This window comes from Astatotilapia calliptera, chromosome 3 (genome assembly GCF_900246225.1).
Source record: "Astatotilapia calliptera chromosome 3, fAstCal1.2, whole genome shotgun sequence".
NCBI classification, from domain to species: Eukaryota; Metazoa; Chordata; class Actinopteri; order Cichliformes; family Cichlidae; genus Astatotilapia; species Astatotilapia calliptera.
The window spans coordinates 22,661,116-22,673,656 of NC_039304.1; the positions used below are offsets into that span (position 1 = coordinate 22,661,116).

Consider the following 12,541-nt stretch of genomic DNA (forward strand, 5'->3'; position numbering starts at 1 on the left):
AAAGAAAAAGCCAAGAAAAACAAAGGTGAGCAAAGTCTGCCATCATCTCCACTGAATATTGTTCAACATGTTTATCTGCTCTTACAATGTAAATCTGTTTATTTTACAGTTTATATTTATGTATTCACAATTCATCAGCTGATTAAAATCTATCATACTCAATTGTCTTTGCATCAGTGGAGACATCCAGTTTCCTCCTGGTTAATGACATTATTGTTTTCAATGATCTTCTCTTCATTCACAGGAAAATCAAGTCCTGCAGCTGATGCAGCAGTTTATTCTGAAGTCACATCAGGAAGCTCTCTCAGTAATTCTGCTGCCATGCAGGCTGATTTATTCTTCACATTATTAAATGTCTTCAGCTCATAATATCTTTACATGTTGGAAATCACTTTGTCTCTTTGTGCTTGTCTTACAGGTCAGTGAGGAGAGCTGTAGCAGCAAAGCCAAGAAGAAGCTTTTTATGAACCCACTCTTGCTCCTCTGATATTTTTTATTTAAATCTATGCTCTCATTTTTATGAAGATTATATATTTTTAAAATATACTTTTTAAAAAAATATATATATATATATTCATTGTTAAAGGTTTTGTATAAAACTTTGAATGTATCCTGTTCCAACAGCTGCAAAAAAAAATAGTTTGAAATATGTGATCATATATTTAGTTTCTTATATAGCGCAACTTAAAGTCAGAGTTGTTTGCCATGACTTTTGTTGCCATGAAAACAGGATACTGCTGGACTTCAAGCTTGCTCTGTCCATTTTACTTTAGTTATTTTGTTTGTCCTGTCTTAGTTTTATTATATCTATTTGAGAGGGATTTATCTTTTACCTCTTTTTAGAGTCATTTTATATATTGTGAATAAAATAAATGTTTTTATTTGCTACTCTTTTGGGTGTAAAAGGCCTTTATTGGTTACTTCCTATTTTGCCTCTGGCTTATTTTTATCAACCGAAAAGCCTCATGATTTCCCCAAAATGGGGAAACTAAGCATGTGGTTTCAACGAAAAGCCTTCTGTTTATGAGATGTCTTTTTTCATGGTATCAGCACATAGCAGAGAGTAAACAAGGAGTTCAGACAAAAAGCACAGTGGAAAAATCACTTTGATAATTATCACTGTTACATTTAAGAATGCATGACACTGTGAAAAGCAATGAAAAATAATTGTGGTCATTGTGGTGCTGAGACATGGAAGGTGGAAAAAAAGCAACAAAAAATGTGACATGTCGTAAAACTGAAACTCCTCACACTGAAACAGCCTGTATGAGTCTGTTTAAAAAATAAAAATAAATCTGGTCTTTTCAATATTTTCCCCATGTTTTTTTTTTCAAACCTTTATATGTCAAAGCCACCCTGCTGAATAGCTATTGAAACTTGTATAGGCAGTATATAAACAACAAATAATATACCATAAACAGCAGGTTACATTAGTGTATTTCCCCATTTCTATTGTTGCCAACAAACAAACTCAAACATCACCAACAGCAAAAATCAGTCTTTGGAAAATCTGTATGTTTCCCTCCCTCCCCTACTTGCTGGCAGCTGGATTGCAGGTTGTGTCAGATAGCTCAGCTATTATTATGCCAGCAAGACAGCATTTAAGTCATTTTGAATTTGTGTTTGAAAAGGACAAAGAAGAACACCACAGTGAAATGCAAACTGAATCTATCTTATATGAAGTGTCTCTACTTTTAACCTGGAAAATTTCCTGTTAATACAATCATACTGTGATTTTCATGCCAGATTTCAGTGTTGTCCTTGTATGCAGTTTCTATAGTCTTTGTGAATATTTAGACATTATGTATTTTTATGATCATATATTCACAGTCTTCACAATTTTAAGCTGACAAAAATTATTCTGGAATGGTTCTGCGTTTTGTAGATATAGTTTTCTGCAAGTTGGTGAAACTCTGCCACTTAAATATTCTCTAAATATTCTCCCTTAATGCATATCTAAGGAGACAAGAAGTAAAAGTCAAAAACAGCTTTACTGCTGAGCTCCTTAATAAATACAACAAACAGCAGGTCAGGTCCAAATAATCTGAAACTACACCTCTTGCAACAAAACACAAACACAAGGACAGACACAAACATAAAAGAAAACATGGCAAAGGACAAGGAAGATAGGTGGGAGGACAGCTAAAACCAATCTAACTAAACACAAAGCACTATGGACACAAGAGATCAAAATAAGACAGGAAGATAAGATGAGACCAGAAGACCATAGAGACAGAAGATAAACAAACAAGGAGACAAGACTGGAGGGACAGAATGGGAATACTAAAGGGGATAAACAATCATTTAAATAAAGAAGTCAAGGAACTAAAGGCACTGATAACAAACTCATAAGGAAAGCAACCCCCCCCCCCCCCCAAAAAAAAAAAAAAACAAACAAACAACAACTATCATTATAAACTAAAGACTATCAATATATCTATCATACAGAACATAGTACCATTATACAAAGATTATAAAAAATACAAAACTAGATGAACCATAAAAATCCTATGAAAATCTAAACCCTGTGTCCAAGACATAGAGATCATAACAAATATTTGAACAACATAGTAAAATTAAATGAAATATATCACTTTAAACAATTAAACATTTAAGCATGCTTGTTTGTAAATAATATATGGATTTATAAGATTTTCAAATCACAATTCTCTCTTTTTTTAGATTTACATTCCATGCAGCATTCCTTTTTTTTTTCTTTTTTTTTTGCAGATGAGTCTGTAAAACTGAATCTCCTTATTCACTTAAATTTAGCACATGCCTTAGAAGTGTGATGACCCCTTGGCCTTTTGTGCCCTCAGTCTTAGATTTATGTTGTTTGTACTGTGCTTTGTTCTGCTGGAGGCTAACTACCTGCATGAGCTGCACCTGGACCCAGTGAGCTTGGCTATGAAGGCTTCTCTCTGTCCTGACTTTGGCATCCACATCCTTACTTGATCGTGCTTAACTGCAGCATGATTTCTTGAGTTATTTTGCTATTTTTACACTCTGCCACACATACATGCATGCTTTACACTACTGACCTGCTGGCAAACATGTTTTCTTTATTTATATTGCCATTAATCTATTCTTACTTAGTTATCACCTCGGTCAGTCTCCCTCTCTTGTTGGAGCCAATGGGCCAGGGTTGCCAGGGTTTCCATGGCAACAAAAGTCATACGTGCTCTAGAAACCATCATAGCAATACAGTAAGCATGTACTCTGTCTTTTATCAGCCGTAGCTCACACATCAGCCTGGCTCTGATGTGTGGTTAGTAGAAAGTTCTGAGTTTATTTAAGCTGCTATAGTGAGTGATGAATTACTGTTGTGGTGAATAAGCTTTCTTTGGCTTGTGATTATAATCAGTCTGTTTGTAGCACATCTCCCACTGTACACACATAGAGTCTCAGACAGTTTCCTTCCAGAAATCACACACATATCAGTTCCAGGCCTGCTACTGTGTAAAACAGGATAGAATATTAGTGGATGCCTAGCAGTTGTGCTGGTCAGCCTCCTCTGGCATTCCCCCTGAACCCACTGCACCACCCCTTCCCTGCAGCTGAACCACAAACCACACCCAACCACCACGGACTGAAACTTTGCTACCACTTATTCCACTGAACATAATTGTTGGCTGAGGAAATGAATGTGCTTATTTGGTACAGGCCTTTCACAGAGTTATTATGCCTGTGAAAATAAATTCAAGTGCAACTTAAAGTAATTGTGTATTGTGTATCTGCTAAGTAAAAAACACAGTGACTTTATCATTTTTTCTCTGGCCTACTAAACCAAAAAGAGGAAGAACAGTTTGAGCTGAATTTGTACAGCCTTCCAAAGAACACCATTGAGCCCTGACAGCTGATAGCAGAGATAGATCATAGGCAGAACTCAAGATACCAAGTTTTTAAAACTCCACTCTCATCTGTCATCACGTTGCTGCAGACATTAATTACTGACTAGCCACTTCCTTTTTTCTGTTTTATTTTGCAAATGATGTGCTTTAGTTACTATATATAATAATAATAATAATGGATTGGATTTATATAGCGCTTTTCTAGGCACCCAAAGCGCTTTACAATACCACTATTCATTCACTCTCACATTCATACACTGGTGGAGGCAAGCTACAGTTGTAGCCACAGCTGCCCTGGGGCAGACTGACAGAAGCGAGGCTGCCATATCGCGCCATCGGCCCAACACCAGTAGGCAGTAGGGTAAAGTGTCTTGCACAAGGACACAACGACTAGGACAGAGAGCCCGGGGATCGAACCGGCAACCTTCCGGTTACAGATACGCTTCCCTGAGCCACAGTCGCCCCAAATAATGTCTAATAATAATAATGTCTGCTATATAATTCAAAATAAAAACTGATTGCACATGCACTAAACACATTTGTCGTCTGCTCGCACATAACCTCTAGTGAGTATATGGTGGCATCTTATCCCTGACATATCACATCTTTTTTTGTGTAAAGGGGAACAGAAAATTCAGTCAACCGTTTAGCATAATGAGGCAATACATGGTTTTTGCTTTGTGTATTTCTCAATATGCTTTCAACTTTTAAAGTTAGTACTGCTATAAAATTCAAAAACATACTATTCAATAAATTGTTAATAAAGTTCAAATCTTTTAATAGTGTTGGATCTATAAGATCCTGATTTTTGGTGGCTGCTTTAGAGTCGAGAACCTGGTACTAGAAACTACCTTAGAAGTGCAAACAAGGAACATGTGAACACATGGTACATGGTAGAATAGCAAAGAAGCATGGCAATGGCTTACGTTACTGAGTGCTATGCTTTGTTTTCAGTTAAGAAATATATAGTTTTTGGCAGAAAGATATTGATTATTGTGTTTTGGTATTTTATTTGGCACATTTACCCACCAAATAAGGTCTGTGTGCATCTGTACCATTGCAATTTAGCAAGCAAGAAAATGAATTTGTGCGTTGGTTCATTTATTCCTCTGGTTTGTAAAAACTGCATCTCATTTCCATCAGTTCAGCCACATAAATAATCCGGTCACAACCACCTTCTAACCAAAATTCAACCACAAGATGAAAACATTTACATATCAAAGCAGAAGTGAAAGGATGTTTTCCATTGTAATAGTACAAAAAACAAGCTAAAAGTCTATTTTTTTCCTGCAACTTAAAAGGGAGTATCTTAACCTTGTTTCCTGTTATAGGCATATTCTTTGGTCTAATTATGTCAAAGCAAGTTTGTTCACCTCAACTATGGCCCAGCATGTTTTGCATGAACCTGCTCAGGACAGCCAGAAATAAATGATATGCTGCCATCCGGCCACTGACAGTCTCAAAAACCCAGACAAATATTCCAGAATTATAGCAATCTAAATGTATGGGGTTGTATGACTTTTTTTGTATGGGAAAAAAGTGAGTTTCTAAAGAAGACAGAAGTAAAACTAAACCTAAATGAAAGCTTTGCCTGACTTGAAGTAACAGAACTGTTATTTTATAACGCAGAGAAAGAGAACAACACTGAGAACAAGCTTGAATGTTCTGAATGGACAGGAAACGTAAACATTGATGCGGCTGAAGTTATAGCAGATGGTTGAGCTCAGAGTAAAAGGGAAGGAAGCATGGAAGCCACTGAGAAGAAGAAGTTACGGTCTCATCTATATTAAGCACAGCATCTCTTTCTTCTGCTTATTTGTGAAAGTAAAACACTGAAAGCTTAGCTGTGCATCAGAGAGCTGCAGAGCTGGATGTGAGGATGAAGCGCTCTTTGCTCTGCATGCTGGAGTTATTCTGTAAGTACATCACTGACTTTCTCTTGTGACCAATTTAAGAAACTATATTGGTGTAAATTAAAGTGTATGAGGTGGTTAACAAGTCTCTGAGAATTCGAATGGTATTACCTTATGTCCATTTAAAGCAGGGTATTGCGTTGGAAACACTGCTGTTTTACATTACTAGTTTAGAGCATATAAGCAAAGAAATTTGAGGATGAGTCTCCGATCTGAAAATTTACTTTAACCTCCTAAGACCTGAACTCTTCCACAGCATGCATTTTAAAGTTCTCTTTGATATTTGGTCACATTGGGGCCCGATGAATGTAAAAACAAAGAATTAACAGATTTTTTTTTTTGCCTTATTTTTGTTTTTAATAAAAAATAAGAGCCACCTATGAGGATATTTGTTTATAATTTTGATAGAACAGTAGCAGTATAATGTTGTAAGTGAATATCAGGCCCTTGTAGAGCAAAATTGAGTATTTTGGTCTAAATAACCCAAAATGTCCTAGGAGGTTAAAAAATCTTTTACTTCATAGTGAATTGATTTGCTGCTGTTTTGATGATGTTTCAATCTTGATTTCAGTGCTCAGTACACTCTTCGATGTAAATGCTGAAGGTACGACAGTTTTTTTTCTTCCTGTTTACAAAGTATGAACAGCATTGATGTATCTCCTGTATCTTTCTGTTTATGTGTTGTCACGGCTGAATCAAAATCCAGACACAGACAAGAACTGACAAACTTATCAGGAGTTTACTTTCACAGACACCAGTAGCTGAGAGAAACAGGTGTCTATGGTAAACGTAGGGGGCTGATTATCCATCAGGAGAGAACCAGCTTTTTGATTTGGTGAACAAAGCCAGGAACAGGGTGAGTTAGAATTGATTTGAGTTGACTGACAGGAAGCAGGAGCGAGCGCTGCCCACACATGGGCCAGCACAAGGCTAGTTGTAGACACACTGGTGGCCCTGTGCTGGCCCATATGTGGATCATCTCTGGCAAACCTGAACCGGGCCACCAAATGGCCGTCATTCTTTGCGGTATGTGGGCCATGTGTAAGTTGTGTGCAGCCACGGGCCAGTTGCAGACACACTGCTGGCCCTGTGCTGGCCCTGATGTCAGCCTAATGTGTACCTTAATCAAGCCATGTAATAATAACATGTGCCGGAACATAATAGTGCAAAAGTAACATGACAAAACTCTGGTCAGATAGTGAATGGACTGATTCTTTAATAGAATCTCATCTAACAGATTACTCAAAGTGCTCTATACAACATGCCATATTCACCCAATCACACACTTTCTCTAAACTGAGTGCTTGACATGGAGACTGGAGGAGCTAGGGATTGAACCACTAACCTTCCGATCAGAAAATAGGAACATAAATAGTTCATAAATAGTTCATTGCCAGACCTGGCCCACATCTGGTTGACATACACTCTGCCATGACACCACCCAGCAAAATCTCCAGTGTTAAATTAACACTAGAGAGTGTCTATATGGGTCCACACCTCTGAGTGTTAAATTAACACTTTTGACAGTGTTATATGTTTAAAAGTAACCTAGTCAGTTTTGAAGATTAACAATGACTAACACTGAGCAGTGCTGATTTTCTAACACTGGAAAATAACTCAAAATGTTAGAAGTATTCCAGTGTTAGAAAATCAGCACTGCTCAGTGTTAGCCATTGTTAATCTTCAAAACTGACTAGGTTACTTTTAAACATATGACACTGTCAAAAGTGTTAATTTAACACTCAACAGTGTTGTATTTAACACTCAGAGGTGTGGACCCATATAGACACTCTCTAGTGTTAATTTAACACTGGAGATTTTGCTGTGCAGTCAGTCAGAAGTGCCAGCTTGATGTCGGATCCGGGCCAGACCTGTTTTCTATGAACCTGGGCCACATAAACCAAACCACAATCAAGCCAGATGTGTCATGCCATCACATAGACAGTGCCATCTTTGCCAGGTCTGGCCCATATCTGGATGACATACCACTTACCATGCCAGAAGTCAGCCAGCAGTGCCGGCTTGACACCAGCTCTGGGCCAGACCTGTTTGCTATGTAGGGCCAAGCAGGACAGATAAGGGAAAGTGAGAGGAAGAAGGAGAAAGTGCGACCACCTCCGTCAAGAGCCAAGAAAGAAGTGATCATATTATTTGATTATTATTATTATTATTATTACTTTATTTGAATCTGTGAAAATCAGAAAATCATATTTCAATAGTTACAGTGCACTGACTGCCATCTTTCATTTCTTCTGGAGTGTGGGAGAGGTTTATTATTCTTATACCCAGACTATTTGTTCTTATCAGAGTTTATAAAGTAATTTTACTACTATTAAATTTTAATTAATTTTAACAGTACTATATTAAAATAGAACTATTAATAGTAGTGTTTTAGTATTTTTAACTACTATCAAAAACATATTCAAAATGATTGTTTGGGAAAAGGAAGATAGCACGCGTTGCACTGAACACTTATGATCGGCCATCCATGACAATATTCAAACATTTAAAATGACTGAAAGTTATTTTCATTGATTTAATGTTTCAATTTTAAATAATTCAATGACAACTGCTAAATAACATTTTACATTGAAAATTCATGATAACACTCAACAGACTCCAACAGAAATAAAGGTTGTTGTTCAGTGCACTGAAACTATTAAAATATTAATGAAAAGGGAAACAGATATGATGAGAAATTTAAAAATGTTTTATCTGACATTTCTCTTTTTATAAATAATAAATCAGAGCGAGTTTGATTGTGTAACACAGTCCAATATGTCACGTGCAGAGTAATTAGTCATTTCTACTAAGAGTAAATATTTAAAGTGTGATCAGTGCTGTAAGAAATTTCTTCCTGAGACAAGTGACAATCTGTTTTACATTTTCCTGTAAATTAATTGCAGATAAACCCAGGGCCACACTGACAGCAGGAACAACAATCATACCAGTAGGGGGCAGTGTGACACTGACCTGCTCTGTGCAGAGCTCTGATGGATGGAAATATGAGTGGTTCAGACGAACCCAAAGAACCTCTGAAGGTCAAATCAGAGATCAACAAAACAGAGATATCAGAGTATCTCAAGGAGGAATCTACCGCTGCAGAGGAACAAGAGGAAACCCAGTTTACTACACTGATAGAAGTGATGATGTCACCATTGAGATAACCTGTGAGTTCAGTCATTTAGTTTGAAATATACATTCACTCATGATTATCAAACATACAATGTTAAGTTTTCTGTGTTGATTTCATGTTTCTGTTTTTATCTCAACTGTTAATATGTGTAAACAGTTTCCAATAAAGTTGTTGTAAAACAACGACCCAACTGGCCTCAGATATTCAGAGGTGAGACGATAACTCTGACATGTGAGGTGCAGGAAGGAGGTGAAACCACTGAGTGGGAGTATAAATGGAGAGGACCCAGGACACCCACACAGTGGACACACAATAATGATGTGACATTCAGTGTTTCTGAGTCCAGCAGTGAAGACTACATGTGTAAGAGTCGACGCAGAGATGACTCATATTCTTCAACAGAGTGGAGTGAATCCATCACATTGTCAGCATCAAGTAAGTCATGTTTGTTGTGTGATCTCCATTTGACAAATGTCATAATGGTCAGAACAGGATGGATTCAATGGTCTACAAAGCATGTTACATTGTTAGTCAGACAAAGAGCTGCAGCTGATAGTAGCCTCATTGTAGACAGTTTGTCACCACTTTGTGTCATGAACTTTCAGCTGGTATAGAGACGCCAATGCTGACCTGCTGCTCCATCACCTGAGGACAATAATGACATAAATAAACAGGATGAAAATATAGTATAGTATCTGCAGGTTATGTACAACCGGCAGAAAGAGGAAGTGGATGACATCCAGAAGTCCTGCCAGTGGCTGGACAAAGCTGGACTGAAAGACAACACAGAGGCACTAATCAGGGCAGCACAGGCACAAACTCTGAACACAAGATCCATAGAGGCTGGGGTCTGCCACATCAGGCAAGACCCCAGGGGCAGGCTTTGTAAAGATGCCCCTGAGAGAATCCAGCACATAACAGTGGGGTGCAAGATGCTAGCAGGCAGGGCACACATGGAACGCCATAACCAAGTGGCCAGCATAGTATACAAAAACATCTGTGCCGAGTATGGCCTGGAAGCCCTGAGGCCAAAATGGGAGACCTCCTGTAGGGTGGTCAAGAATGACCAAGCTAAGATCCTGTGGGACTTCCAGTTAGAGCTGCACAAAATGGTGATGCCTAACCAACCGGTCATAGGGGTGGTAGATAAGTGGAAGAAGACGGCTTTAGTAATAGACATAGTGATACCGAATGACAGCAACATCAGGAAAAAGGAACACAAGAAGATGGAGAAGTAACAAGGGCTCAGAGAAGACCTTGAGAATATGTGGAGGGTGAAAGTAACAGGGGTCCCAGAGGTAATCGGAGCGCTAGGTGCAGTGATCCCAAGCTAGGCAAGTGGCTCCAGCAGATCCCAGGAACCAAAATTCCAAGATCTCTGTCCAGACGAGTGCAGTCCTACGAACAGGAAAGATACTGTACAAGACCCTCAAGCTCCCAGGCCTCTGGTAGAGGACCCGACCTTGAAAGAAGACCGCCCGCAGAGGGCGAGGAGGAAATTATATAATATAGGCAGGTAATAAATCAGAGGGAATTTGATTTTGTAACACAGTCTAATATGTCTGATTTGCTGATTACTCATTTATACAAAACTACTCAGTGAATATTTAAAGTGTGATCAGTGCTGTAAGAAATTTCTTCCTGAGACAAGTGACAATCTATTCTACTTTTTCCTGTAAATTAATTGTAGATAAACCCAGGGCCACAGTGACAGCAGGAACAACAATCATACCAGTAGGGGGCAGTGTGACACTGACCTGCTCTGTGCAGAGCTCTGATGGATGGAAATATGAGTGGTTCAGACGAACCCAAAGACCCTATGAAGTTCAAATCAGAGATCAACAAAACAGAGATATCAGAGTATCTGAAGGAGGAATCTACAGCTGCAGAGGAACAAGAGGAAACCCAGATTACTACACTGATAAAAGTGATGATGCCACCATTGAGAAAACCAGTGAGTTCAGTAATTTAGTTTGAAATATACATTCACTCATGATTATCAAACATACAATGTGAAGTTTTCTGTGTTGATTTCATGTTTATATTTGTATCTCAACTGTTAATATGTGTAAACAGTTTCCAGTAAAGTTGTTGTAAAACAACAACCCAACTGGCCTCAGATATTCAGTGGTGAGACGATCACTCTGACATGTGAGGTGCAGGAAGGAGGTGAAACCACTGAGTGGGAGTATAAATGGAGAGGACCCAGGACACCCACACAGTGGACACACAATAATGATGTGACATTCAGTGTTTCTGAGTCCAGCAGTGAAGACTACATGTGTAAGAGTCGACGCAGAGATGACTCATATTCTTCAACAGAGTGGAGTGAAGCCTTCACATTGTCAGTATCAAGTAAGTCATGTTTGTTGTGTGATCTCCATTTGACAAATGTCATAATGGTCAGAACAGGATGAATTCAATGGTCTGCAAAGCATGTTACATTGTTAGTCAGACAAAGAGCTGCAGCTGATTGTAGGAGCCATAATTGAATGTATTGAATTTTGATGATCACTGGGTTTTTATTTGTTTGGTTGTTATGGGAGTCACGTGGGTGCTAGCGGTGACATTAAGAGGGCGTCGTCAGTCTGTAATTCACTGGTTTTGATTTTGAAAGAGAGGAGGGCTGGGTAGCCATAGTTTTTGTTGACCGCTGCACAACATGTTTCGCCTTGTTACATTAGAGCCTGTGACGTTGTAAGAGTCTGAATCAGGAGCCAATGACATTACTGTAAACTCTCAAAGCACTTTAATAAACAAGCAAACAATTCCACCTCTCGCACTATTAAGTAAAGTTGACAGCGCGTCAGGCAAATAGGCAGGCTTCATCCCCGGGCTCTAGCGACTGTGGAAGTCGCTACACTGATAGTAGCCTCATTGTAGACAGTTTGTCACCACTTTGTGTCATGAAGTTTCAGCTGGTCTAGAGACACCAATGCTGACCTGCTGCTCCATCATCTGAGGACAATAATGACATGAATAAACAGGATGAAAATATAGTATAGTATCTGCACGTTATGTACAACCGGCAGATAGAGGAAGTGGATGACATCCAGAAGTCCTGCCAGTGGCTGGACAAAGCTGGACTGAAAGACAACACAGAGGCACTAATCAGGGCAGCACAGGCACAAACTCTGAACACAAGATCCATAGAGGCTGGGGTCTGCCACATCAGGCAAGACCCCAGGGGCAGGCTGTGTAAAGATGCCCCTGAGAGAATCCAGCACATAACAGTGGGGTGCAAGATGTTAGCAGGCAGGGCACACATGGAACGCCATAACCAAGTGGCCAGCATAGTGTACAGAAACATCTGTGCCGAGTATGGCCTGGAAGCCCTGAGGCCAAAATGGGAGACCTCCTGTAGGGTGGTCAAGAATGACCAAGCTAAGATCCTGTGGGACTTCCAGTTACAGGTGCACAAAATGGTGATGCCTAACCAACCGGACATAGGGGTGGTAGATTAACGGAAGAAGACGGCCTTAGTAATAGACGTAGTGTAATCGGAGCGCTAGGTGCAGTGATCCCAAGCTAGGCAAGTGGCTCCAGCAGATCCCAGGAACCAAAATTCCAAGATCTCTGTCCAGACGAGTGCAGTCCTACGAACAGGAAATTTACTGTACAAGACCCTCAAGCTCCCAGGC

At 39.2% G+C, this 12,541-nt stretch overlaps 1 protein-coding gene across 3 annotated transcripts in view; it reads left to right on the plus strand.

Moving 5' to 3' along the window:
- Positions 1–5,683: 5,683 nt before the first annotated feature.
- The window catches only part of LOC113018948 (obscurin-like), a 53,018-nt gene continuing 46,160 nt past the window's right edge, over positions 5,684–12,541 (plus strand). For 2 of the 3 annotated variants that reach the window (XM_026162403.1, XM_026162404.1), the window contains exons 1-6: positions 5,684–5,767; positions 6,336–6,368; positions 8,671–8,934; positions 9,057–9,335; positions 10,591–10,854; positions 10,977–11,255. In XM_026162403.1, the coding sequence (XP_026018188.1) occupies positions 5,731–5,767; positions 6,336–6,368; positions 8,671–8,934; positions 9,057–9,335; positions 10,591–10,854; positions 10,977–11,255 (1,156 nt within the window). In that variant the 5' untranslated portion in view covers positions 5,684–5,730. The remainder of the gene's footprint in view (positions 5,768–6,335; positions 6,369–8,670; positions 8,935–9,056; positions 9,336–10,590; positions 10,855–10,976; positions 11,256–12,541) is intronic. The other variant, XM_026162405.1, reaches the window with a different exon arrangement.